Here is a 12,878-nt window from a genome sequence, read left to right on the forward strand (position 1 = left end):
TTCTAACTGTTGCTTCCTGACCTGCTGCATACAGGTTTCTCAAGAGGCAGGTCAGGTGGTCTGGTATTCCCATCTCTCTCAGAATTTTCCACAGTTTATCATGATCCACACAGTCAAAGGCATAGTCAATAAAGCAGAAATAGATGTTTTCTGGAATGCTCTTGCTTTTTCGATGATCCAGCAGATGTTGGCAATTTGATCTCTGGTTCCTCTGCCTTTTCTAAAACCAGCTTGAACATCAGGAAGTTCAGGGTTCACATATTGCTGAAGCCTGGCTTGGAGAATTTTGAACATTACTTTACTAGCATGTGAGATGAGTGCAACTGTGCGGTAGTTTGAGCATTCTTTGGCATTGCCTTTCTTTGGGATTGGGATGAAAACTGACCTTTTCCAGTCCTGTGGCCACTGCTGAGTTTTCCAAATTTGCTGGCATATTGAGTGCAGCACTTTCACAGCATCATCTTTCAGGATTTGAAATAGCTCAACTGGAATTCCATCACCTCCACTAGCTTTGTTCATAGTGAAGCTTTCTAAGGCCCACTTGACTTCACATTCCAGGATGTCTGGCTCTAGGTGAGTGATCACACCATCGTGATTATCCGGGTTGTGAAGATCTTTTTTATGCAGTTCTTCTGTGTATTCTTGCCACCTCTTCTTAATATCTTCTGCTTCTGTTAGGTCCATACCATTTCTGTCCTTTATCGAGCCCATCTTTGCATGAAATATTCCCTTGGTATCTTTAATTTTCTTGAAGAGATCTCTAGTCTTTCCCATTCTGTTGTTTTCCTCTATTTCTTTGCATTGATCGCTGAAGAAGGCTTTCTTATCTCTTCTTGCTGTTCTTTGGAACTCTGCATTCAGATGCTTATATCTTTCCTTTTCTCCTTTGCTTTTTGCTTCTCTTCTTTTCACAGATTTTTGTAAGGCCTCCCCAGACAGCCATTTTGCTTTTTTGCATTTCTTTTCCATGGGGATGGTCTTGATCCGTGTCTCCTGTACAATGTCACGAACCTCCATCCATAGTTCATCAGGCACTCTGTCTATCAGATCTAGTCCCTTAAATCTATTTCTCACTTCCACTGTATAATCATAAGGGATTTGATTTAGGTCATACCTGAATGGTCTAGTGGTTTTCCCTACTTTCTTCAATTTAAGTCTGAATTTGGTAATAAGGAGTTCATGATCTGAGCCACAGTCAGCTCCTGGTCTTGTTATAAGGGCACTAATCCCATTCATGAAGGCTCCACCCACATGACCTAATTACCTCCCAAAGGCCCCATTTCTAAACACCATTACTCTGGGATTAGGATTTCAGCATACAAGTTTTGGGGGATACAGACATTCAGTCTGCAGCACAGAGTCACCATAAAGACATATTAATGCTATCATGTATGAGATGCAGACCCTTCAAAATATGGACCCCTGACCCTTGCCTATTTAGAAATGTTATAAAAGGTCCATGCTGTCCCTTCCAGTGATCTGGTGCTGCCAGTTTCATTGTAAACAGGGATTGGTTAAAGACACTGGAATTGTGGGGTGGAGTCTGTTACAATATGATCACCAAGAAAAAAATACCTGAAATATCCTTATTTTAAAATATCTAGAATATATATATGTATGTGTGTGTGCGTGTGTGTATAGATACATACGCATGTATACACACCTGACACACTTTTAAAATAGTCGTTTATTTACTTATTTTGGGCTGTACTGAGCCTTGGCTGCTGCATGGGCGTTTCTCTAGCTGTGACAAGCAGGGGCCCCTCTCTAGTTGTGGTGCATGGGCTTCTCATTGCAGTGGCTTCTCTTACTGCAGAGCGCGTGCTCTAGGGCATGCGGGCTTCTGTAGTCATGGCGCACGGGCTCAGGAGCTGTAGCTCACTGGCTCTAGAGCACAGGCTCAGCAGTTGTGACTCTCGGGCTTAGTTGCTCTGTGTCAGGTGGGATCTTCCTGGCTCAGGTATCGAACCCATGTCTCCTGCATTGGCAGGTGGATTCTTTACCACTGAGCCACCAGGGAGACCCATGTTTTTTAATGGATAGAACTTATAGCCCCTCAGAGGTCAGTGGATATTAATTTGGAGCAATGGAAACAATCCATTGCTTTGTCTAATGAGTGGTTTTCAAGCTGTGGGACCCTAGCTATGTAGACAGGAGTCAACCAGAGCATCTGTTCCTAGATCAAATGCATGCATCTCAGATCTCCTGAACTCACTCACACTAGCCTCTCCTGCTTCTGTATTTCTGTCCTTCCTAGCTCTGTCATGCATTCTGATCCATCAATTACTGCCTTCATGATCATTTAGCCAGTTCATTATTTTTCTACCTTGTTTTTATGCTTCTAGAGAGTAGAGTATTGAATAAATGCTAGTCTAAGTCTATCCATTGAGCACTCTTCTGACCCTTTACAAGAAGCCACTGGATACATCTGTCTAAGCTGTCTATTGCTCCATCTTTTTGTCCTATCTTGAAAAGTTGTTATGAGAATAAAATGAGCTAATGTTAGAGCACTGGGGGACATTTAATAACTATTTACATGTGAGGTGGTATTGTTATTTATACCTTAGACTAGCTCTGAGAATTGTCAAGGACAATTGTTTTTATACAGGGGGGAGAAAACTCTGCCTCCTTAAGAAAGGTTGAATAACATTTTTGCTTCAATTTAGGATATCCGTTACTGAAAGTATACTAAAGATGTTTCTTTAAAAAAAAAAAATATATATATATATATAATTACAGATGGGATATACACCACTACATGTAGGCTGCCACTATGGAAACATCAAGATTGTTAACTTCCTGCTCCAGCATTCTGCAAAAGTAAACGCCAAAACAAAGGTAAACTCCTTTCTCCTTTGTATCTACCAAGTTATTGATCTTGAATCTTGTACGGAAGGGAGTTAAGAGTCCTTTCTTCCATCTTCCTGTTACAGAATGGGTATACACCATTACACCAAGCAGCTCAACAGGGACACACCCATATAATCAATGTGTTGCTTCAAAACAATGCCTCCCCCAATGAACTCACTGTGGTAAGAGCAAAGGGTCAGCTGGGGAAAGGGGGGGAGCCGGGCTGGGCTGCTCCTGTCTTCTTAACATGTTTCACTCTGTATCAAGGTTGCTTTTTAACTTTTGTTAGTAGGCATAAGCAGCGTATTCAGTAGAATGAAGGGAAAAGAACAATAACTGTATTGTGGTGAGCTGTCCATAGAGAGAGACGTGATCAGTGCTTCCCACTTAAAAAACTACAAACCCATTGCTGCCTAGTAGGAAGTACATATGTAAGAAGAAGCACATGTTTGTTTCCTTGATTACTGAGAACATTACAGAGCCTCTCAGATTCCATGTATAGCAACCCAGACTCTACTGTATGAGTAGAAACAGGTTAGGTGGCTCTTGTGCAAGGTATGTCTTTAATGAAACAGCATTTTGTGTGACAGTGGGAAAGGACTAGTAAGACACTCGCCCTGTGATTGTACAGAGGAAACATGCAAACACACAGGCGCTGATAGCCGTGGAATGACTTGTAATTTCTAGCCCACGTTTCCCTCTTGCCAGAACGGGAACACTGCCCTGGCCATTGCCCGGAGGCTTGGCTACATCTCAGTGGTGGACACCCTGAAGGTGGTGACCGAGGAAACCGTGACCACAACTGTGAGTAGTGGATGCCAGCCCCTGCCACCCCCTTGCCCTACAAGCCACTTCTTGGACTGTAGGTTTTCCCAGGCTGTGGGGAGAAGAACCTTTGTCCCTCCACTCAGAGACCAAGTGTCATGTTTTCAGATGCTGTTACCTCACTGATGGCAGTCAGCAAAGCAAAACTCTCATTTCTGATATTTAGAAATGATATTTAAATAAATATCATTAATCATAAATTAATCATTTAATTAAATGATATTTCATTAAAAACACTAAAAATTCCTTTTAAAAGTTATAGCTTTCAAAAAGCTATCGAGTTTTTAGTTCCATAGAAACCTCACTGTGTTTCTTTGTTAAATTTGATATAAAAAATATTTAATGAGATGAAGGCAGAAATGTTTAAACCTTTCTTTGGCAGTGTAAGAACTATGAAAACTCTTAAGTTGGTTCTTTAAAATATTTTTAACTCACAAATGACAATGTATCCATTGTCATCGTTATGGTGAAAATATTTTTGTTATAGACACATTAGCCATAGGATCCAAATTGATTTTTCCCACCAGGCTGGGTCCTCTTCCATTCACCTGTTGGAGTTTAAATAGGAAGGACAATAAGGTGTTGCATTAAAACTAAAATCTTCACCGGGAGGCCTTATTGCATCAAATACATTTTTACAAGCTGCCAGCCTCTAGGACAGGTCATCTCTTTTGAACCTCACCTGATGTCTTTGAACTCTTTCAGGATTTGGTAACTTTGGGATCAAGACCAGGTGTTGCACCATATCAGAGGCTTATTTGAGTTATTCTTGACTCCATGACTCAACACACAGGCCCCAGTCTGAGTCCATAAAATGTCAGTGTAGAACTGTGCGACACTTGGAATTATCAGCTGTGCTTCTTTTTCTCAAAGACCACCTTCCACATGAAGGCATAGCTCACATCTTCAGTCTGGATACACAGGGCTGCATACAAAACATCACTCGAGGGACTCTGTAGCTTCCTGCCTGTTGAGTTATTTGGCTGTATACAGGTTTTAAAAACTAAAAGTTCAGCCTGATGACCACAAGAGAGAAATTCTATAATTTTCTAAAGAGAAAACAGCTGCTTTGGTCAACTAGAGCAATGGTTGTCAACCAGGGCACGTTTCTAACTTCAAGACAGTTTGAATAAATTCCCACCTATTCTTTCATAGAACTCTTGATACTGCATTATCTTAAAATCTATTATTAAATTCTCAAGAAAAGAATTTAAATAATAATGTTTATTAACCTTAATTTTATAGATATGCCAGGTAACTGTCTCTAGAGTGGGGAAGGACAGAAGCACAGGTATTCACAATGGCCAGATGTCACCATGCTTAAAAGATTTGAAGCCACTGCAATAAATACATGAAACTTCTATTTCAGTGTTAAAGGACTGAAAATGGTATAATGGTTCAAAATAGAAATCTTACTTGATTAAATGTCAGTGACTTTCTCATCCATTGCTGTCCCGTGCTAAGTCGCTTCAATCGTGTCTGACTCTTGTGACCCCACCAGGCTCCTCTGTCCATGGGATTCTCCAGGCAAGAATACTGGAGTGGGTTGCCATTCCCTTCTACAGGGCATCTTCCCAATCCAGGGATCGAACCCGCATCTTTTTTTATGTCTCTTGCATTACAGGCAGGTTCTTTACCACTAGCACCACCTGGAAAGCCCATTAGGAAAGTTCAGAATGTTTCTTTGATGTCAAAAGAGCTTTAGGAGAAGATAAAGTTACAGACCAAGACAGTTAAGTTACAGCCTCAGAAAACGTACTGAGAGAAAAGTGTTTTAGGGCTCCAGTTCCTAGTGAAAGAATGTGCACGGTAGTCATACCATTGCTCACACAACATCATTAGCTGACTTGGTGGGTGATTTTCTGCCAGAGAGAAAAGAAAGGACTCATGCTAACAGGAGGTACAGTTTGCCTGGTGAAGTGAATGAGCCTCCACCAAATGAAGCTTTCACAGTGGCTGCAAGAGTCCACGCAAGTCCCTGAGACTGAGTGCAGTGCTGCAGCATCAGGGCTTGATTTCAAGCTGAGATACCGCCTTCTCAGCCTTCCCTTTGCAGTTACATCGAGCTCCGACAGGACTGTAGCAATTCAGGGTGGGGGTCTATGATCCTAAACTGAGCAAACACAGAGCAGCCTCCACCACAGGCGGGTCTTTGTTCAGTCAGCTGTGGAAGCCCCGGCAGCCACTGTCCCCATAAGCAGACGTCAATTTTTCAGCAGCCTTGACAATCAGACTGCATCAGGACTTCCCTGACGGTCCCGTGGTCAGGACTCTGCTCTTCCACTGCCAGGGGCCACGGGTTTTATCCCTGGTACAGAACTAAGACCTCATATGTGATGCGGCTTGGCCAAAAAAAAAAAAAGACTACATCTTTGATAGGAGTGCCATGTTTAATATGGAAATTCTGAGAAAGCTACTTTAGTTAATGACTTTACAGTCGTGGCTGAATAGGAAACTGAGTAACTAGAACTGGATATACAAAACTTATGAATTAAGCTATTTAAATTGCATTGTTTAAATTTCCCATCAGAGCACTTCAGTCACTCAGATATTGGTTTCTAATAGCATTCTCTGATAAAGGAAACCAGGCCTCCTTGGAGAAATGATGAAAAATCTAGAGGTAGGGCAGGAAATATACAAGATGAGCCCAGAACCTCTTGTAGTGGCATAAAGGATTCCCCCCAAAACTGCCATATAAATACACATATAATACACATGTATAAAATGATGAGATCTATTAATACTAAAGGGACACAGGAATCCATTGAAAGAGCTCCCAGTGGCCAAAGCTGGAACAATTTGAGCAAAAGAAATAGAATAGAATTGAGGTAAGGTGCAAAGTATAAAACATATCTATGCATTCTTACTGATACAGATAAATGAATAACTAGAGAAGAAAAGACAAAGTTCTCAGTCAAAAGAATTCCAAATAATTGATGAAAATGCTTCACCATCAAAGAGGTAGCACATGATTCCCCACTGCTGAAGTGTATCTGAGGATAGTAACTTCCCTCCAGAGAAAACAGTACAGAGAATGAGGGAAGTAGAGTAACTCTATGATGAAGAAAGCTGATCAATAGCCTGATGACCAAGTGCATCACCACTGGTAACTCATGTTGAGGGTATATATCCTTCAGGTAATAGGATGAAAATGGCCTTTTACCATGGTGATATTCCTCCCCAAAAACATAGAACCCCAGTCTAATCAATGAGAAGAACATGAGAAAATCTCAGTTTAGGGACATTCTACAGAATACCTGAGCAGTTCACCCTGAAACTATCAAGGTCATTAAAAATATGGAAAGTCAAAAAAAAATAAAAAAATAAAAAAAAAAATAAATAAAAATATGGAAAGTCTGAGAAACTGTCACAGCTATAGGAAGGAGCCTAAGGAGATTGACAACTAAAGGGAACATGGTATTCTAGATGAGATGCTAGATCAGTAAAAGGATATTTGGCAAAAACTAAGGAAATCTGAATAAAATATAGACTTTAATAATAATAAATCAATATTGACTCATTAATTGCAACAAACGTACTATGCTGATATATGCTAATAATAAGGGAAATGGGGTGAAAACTCTATTATCCTTTTACAATTTTTATGTAAATCTAAAACTGTTCTAATACAAAATACTCATTTTTTTAAATGTTCAATTACAGTATTACATGCTGGAAAAAATACCAAGTAATGCTTTATTTCAACATGACTTGTACTACTGGTCTTTCATTTGCTCAGATTAGAAGAGGACTCATTCTAAAACTAAAACATATTAAGTCATTCATATTTTCAAACAAGTAATACTGTCAGTGTCCTTTGGATAGAAACAATCTAGGTAAAAGTGATCAAAGAGCAAGTAAAAATTCAGTAAAGCCTTTGCTCTGTAATATACAATTTTTAAGATTTTGTAGATGTTCAAATTATTCTGCAAATGCATTGTCTCTAAAATATTTTCTGCAAACACATAGTTGTAAGAGTTATGTATTAAAATCTTAGTATTTTGTTTTAGAAATTAAAACATAGACATAGGAGGAAAAACAAAAGAAGTGGCTGGCTTGGCACAAGCAACAAAGACATATTTCTTGCCTTTCATCTGGTTTATCTTCAGCTAGGACTTCTAGTGGGGTGGGGTGGCAGCTTCATCAGACCATGAAAAAGTGTAGCAATAGACTAAGAGAGGCAGTGTCTCTCTCATTTCCTTTGAAGAAACTTTTTTCAGGACCTAAATCTCTTAAGCTGGTGTGCTTTGCCACTAGGATTCTTTCACCTTGTATTCATTCTCTGCCATGTGTATGATGAGGACCTCAGTGCTACTAATGGATATTTATGATGTTATTTTGTATGCAGGAGCTTTGGGGTATTCATCAATCCCACACGTAAATCCCACAGTAAACCTATAGATTAATTTAGGAAGAAATGAATAGTCTCAGTAAAATGTGCTGTTTCCTCATACTAAAGTGACTGCTTTTTTTGTTACCAGACTGTCATAGAGAAGCACAAAATGAATGTTCCAGAAACTATGAACGAAGTCCTTGATATGTCTGATGATGAAGGTATGAAAACCTCCTTTGAGTTTGTAGTAACAAAGAGTGACTGTGTATTTGTTTCCTGAAGGAAATTCATTGCAAAAATGTTTTTAGAAGCATGAATATGTTTTGTTGTAGTATCCACAGTATGCATTTTTCACACTTACATTGTTCACTTAAATCATGCAGTTCGTAAAGCCAACGCCCCTGAAATGCTCAGTGATGGCGAGTATATCTCAGATGTTGAAGAAGGTATTTGTGAATTTTTATTGTGATAAAATTTAACTACCAGCTTTATCTTCCACTTCTTATCTTTGAAATATAACCCTTCCCTGAGTTACTAACTTTTCATTTTATCTTGTGATTATCAATTAATGTATCATTTAAACAACATGTATTTGATATCACTGTCTTCTTTTGGTCTCTTTGAGTGCCCTCCCCTTGAACCCATTTTCCAGCTTGAAAATACAAGTGTTACTGCTTATCACGATTACTTTCTTTCTATTTGTTGCTATTAAGTAGAAAAGTGATCTTTTGATTGCTTACATTTGAAAATCTAGAAAAGAATATCTGTTTATATCTAAAATTTTTTTATAAGTAAGTCAAGGTTTATGAGGACAGGCTTAAATGCCCATTCTAGGATGTACTCTAAGCTTTGCAGTGAAAGCTACTTTTGATCTTGAACTCATAATGAAAAGCCAACCTGAAAAAACTTTCTTTCAAAATATAAATTTTTAATCTTGATTTAATGCAAGAGACAAAATATAGATGATTATACCTATTCTTCGTGTGCTTAAAAGAACCTTTTAGTTTTCCTGCCTCACTTAAAAATTAGTGCATTTAAGCAGGTCATGGTATGTAGATACATTAATGAAATTATGTCTTTATTGTTCATTGAAAAACTGACATGTTTACAGTGAATAAATATAAAGATGGCAGATGTTGGCATTTTACTGAAATGTTTAGTTAGAGTAGAATATATATTGATGTTTCTCTCCTGCATCATTTGACTCTCCCAAACAACGTTCTGTCTTTTTGCTTCTCCATTTGTCAGCTCTCATGTTGTTTTTTTCTTTTGGATCAGTCTTAGCGCAGCTACTCTTTGTTTGCCTCTAGGTTACCTTTATTGGAATTATTGGCTCCTTCTTTGGTTTGTCCAGTTTTCATTGGAAACCTAAGTAGTGGGAAAGCCTATCTGATCCAAAGTCATGTTAGCTCTTTTGGTGACCAGGGGCTTTCTAGTGTGCGTGCCTGCCCTCCTAGGAATGCTAATGTCTTGAGAGTTTAGGGACTTGGTAATTTAGGGACTTGCAAGTACCTGTCTAATTGTTTGTAAATGCTGTTTTGATAAATGTTAAAGGCATCTACTCATCATTTTTCTTTTTCTGTAAACCATCAACTATCTATTTACTTCTGTTAATCCCCCAATGGATAATATTTGTATCATCTTTAGTACTCTTTGAGTAATATGCCTTACTGTCATATTATATTTCAATGCTTTCTTTTGCAGCATTGTCAGAGTAATTTCTCATGTGCAGAAGCAAAAAGAAAAATGGTGGTCTCACAGAAATGCATACACATACAAAATGTGATGTAAAAAGTACATTTGCAAACAAAATTGTTATGAAATATAATATGACAATCAAAGACCTAAAAATGTGCTAATTTCCAACAGAATATCCCCGAAGAGCTGCACTGATGAGAGGCCAAGTTTGAATGGACTATATAACAACCTTAAACGTGTGGAAAAGCCTAATTTCCAAAAAGAAATTTTGCATCTCTTAAAGATAATTCACTTAGCTGTTTAACTAGAAATGAGAATTATTTCTTTTAGATATATATCAGCTTGGGAACTTGAAATGAACAAGCAGATTTTCATTCTCATTTTATCCATCTTTCAGCCCTTGCATGTGTCCAGGGGCTGCTGGAAGCAAATGGGTCTTGACTTCATAATGTGTAGAATTTACTGTGGAAAGGGGGTTGGTTAAAGGTCGTTCAATCTGAACAACCATCACCTAGTGCTAGACTTACCTCTGTTAAGAGATCCTTTTCCCGGATGCCTCCATGTGAGTTTCCCAGTTCTCAGTCTGCTTATTCCCGTGAACAACTCTGGCTTTAAACATTCTTCATTTTATGGAGCACTTTGTCACTGATGCAGGCTTTAACTCAGTAACTCAGGCTCTGATCAGTTTGGCACTATTTAGAACAAAAGCTGCCTCAATCCATGTAAAATCCTGCTGATATTTAGAAGCACTTTTCATGTTTCTTGTCAATGTTGTTTCCTTCAGTCATATTACTGGCACTTCCCCACCCCCACCCTGTTCCCTTACCATCGTGGTCAGTCTCCTGTGTCCATTTCAGTGTATCTGTATCTACCTCCAGTGGAGGTGGCCAGAGCTGGACACCATATTCAAGGTACAGTCTGATCAAAGCTGAGCCTATCAAGGCTCTTGTGTTGTCCCTAGAAGATACTAAAAATCTACAATTGAAGATAAAAATACTGTTGAGGTTATAATATATACTTAATTGAGCCCTATTAATATTACCATCAGCTAATGTCCCTAAATTTTGCCTTCATGAGGTCCAGTAAACCACATTAGCCGTTTGTCACATACTTGGATCATTCTCTGCTGCATACGCTAGCATTTCTATTTTACTCCAAATCCTACAACAAATCATTTTGAAAGTTTAATTCGAAAAGGAACCCTACAACTGCAGTGACAGTACTTACATCTGACTCATTTGTCGAGTAGATTTGCCAGGGCTTTGCCACTGTAGTCTGACTTGGTGCTGCTGGTTTCATTAAGCCCTTTTGAATGGAAACAACTGTTTATTTCCATGAAACCACAGCATATTGTGAATCTCTCTCTCTATGTGAGAATTAGTAAGATCTTCAGGTATCCCAGGTGCTAAGAATATCAACAGCTTTTAAAAGCAAATAAAAATAATAAGCAAAATATGCTGTCAGTTTTTCTCAAGAAGAATGAGTTTGTAACATGGGAAAATTTATAATCTAAAAATCAAGTGAATATTAAGGGAACAGTGCCAAAAGTAGTCTCTTTTTCTCCCCCTTTCTTTTTAATTTTTGCTTTCTCTTTGTCCTCTTTCCTTGGTCCATGATGAGAAATTAGTCTAAGTTAAAAAAAAAAAAAGTAATGTTGATAAATTTGTCAAAAAATTTTTTCAGAAAAACAAGGCTAAATGTTATCAGTGAATGGCCTAAGGAAACAATGGAGCCAAGTTACAGAGTAAGAACAAAGGTTGACATGTCAGCACAGCAGAGATAAAGCAAGATGTTTAAGGCAGGTGATAAGTCCACATGTTATATGGGTAAGGGGTAGGTAGACCTACTTGGAGGGCCAGACTGATTCACAGACATCGTAATGCTGTACTTTTTTTCTTTCCCAGAAAATATGTTACATGCATATAAAATTAATATACATGCAAAATTAATGTTGATTCTAGTACCACTTAGAGTTTTAAGTTTTGCAATTCAGGTTGTCATTAAAAAGAAAGAAAAAACTAAATTGGGGGAGAGAAGAGAGAGGGAGGGAAGAAAGAGAAGGGAAAGAAGGAAAGGAAAGGAGGGAGAGGAATAAAAGAAGAAAACTGAGATTAAGATTCGAGTTGTCTTCTAGTTTGAGTCCTGCTCCCAAGAATCACCATGGGCTTTGATTCAGCAGTGATTTTACATTGCAAATTCCTAGAAAATGTATTTTGTCAATTTTTAAGAATGCATAATCATGTTATTTTAGCTTGCAAAATTCTAGTGGGTTGGGTTATAGCAATAAATCTAAAGAACTGTAGATGGAACATAATGAGAACTGGAATGAAGCCATGGAAAGTAAAACCCCAAAAGGCAGCTCTGTGAAATAGGACTCCACTGAACAGGTTTCTGAGACAACTGGGTGAGACAACTCTTGCTCGGAAGAATTATTTAATTCCCAGTTAGTTACAATTCAGATAAGACTGCAGAAGCTCTTCCAGGATCAAATGTAGACACTAAAATATTAAAAGAAAATGCTAAGAGTCTAAGTACACTTAGAAATAATTGTCAGATAGGAATACCACAGCCTACCAGGTTTTTGTGAAGTTTCCTATTAAAGGAAATCCAAAAATCTGGAAACCAGATTCCAGATCCCTCAAGGAGCAAAGAAGGGGTTCATTAAGCAGAATAAATCTGTCTGAACCAGGAAAAAAGTTTTGTGTACTAAAACTGCTATCAACTGGTCCTTTGGAATTGAAGCAGTAGAAATCTAAAGGCTTGATATCAGGTTTGAGCCTCTCAGAATGTAAACTCATAAAAATCTGTGTGTGTGTGTGTGTGTGTGTGTGTGTGTGTGTGTGTGTGTATATATATATATATATTTTTTTTTTTTTTTAAGAATGAGATTCTTTCTTTGTGTGGTGGGTCAAAATCTTTGGATACGTTATTTATAAAAACATTTTTAAAAGTCTAAAAAAATAAAAATAATTGTCAGATAGGTATAGCTTTGAGATATAATGAAGCACTGATGTTTCATCTGATAATATGAGAGAGTCGTAATCGGCTCACTTTTGTATCAAAATCAGTGCCTAATGGAAGCAAACCACAGATTCCAAAGAACTAAAACAGCAGATCAGTATTCTATAGCCCAAGCTCTTCATTATACTGATGAGAAATGAAGCCCAAATGA

At 38.2% G+C, this 12,878-nt stretch overlaps 1 protein-coding gene across 1 annotated transcript in view; it reads left to right on the plus strand.

The window, feature by feature from the left end:
* ANK3 (ankyrin 3) overlaps positions 1-12,878 on the plus strand; it is a 372,120-nt gene that overhangs the window by 221,331 nt on the left and 137,911 nt on the right. Inside the window, exons 20-24 of the mRNA XM_040242313.1 lie at positions 2,740-2,838; positions 2,934-3,032; positions 3,559-3,654; positions 8,157-8,229; positions 8,392-8,454. Of these exons, the coding sequence (XP_040098247.1) occupies positions 2,740-2,838; positions 2,934-3,032; positions 3,559-3,654; positions 8,157-8,229; positions 8,392-8,454 (430 nt within the window). The remainder of the gene's footprint in view (positions 1-2,739; positions 2,839-2,933; positions 3,033-3,558; positions 3,655-8,156; positions 8,230-8,391; positions 8,455-12,878) is intronic.

The sequence above is a fragment of the Oryx dammah genome, unplaced genomic scaffold, assembly GCF_014754425.2.
Source record: "Oryx dammah isolate SB20612 unplaced genomic scaffold, SCBI_Odam_1.1 HiC_scaffold_6, whole genome shotgun sequence".
Classification (NCBI taxonomy): Eukaryota; Metazoa; Chordata; class Mammalia; order Artiodactyla; family Bovidae; genus Oryx; species Oryx dammah.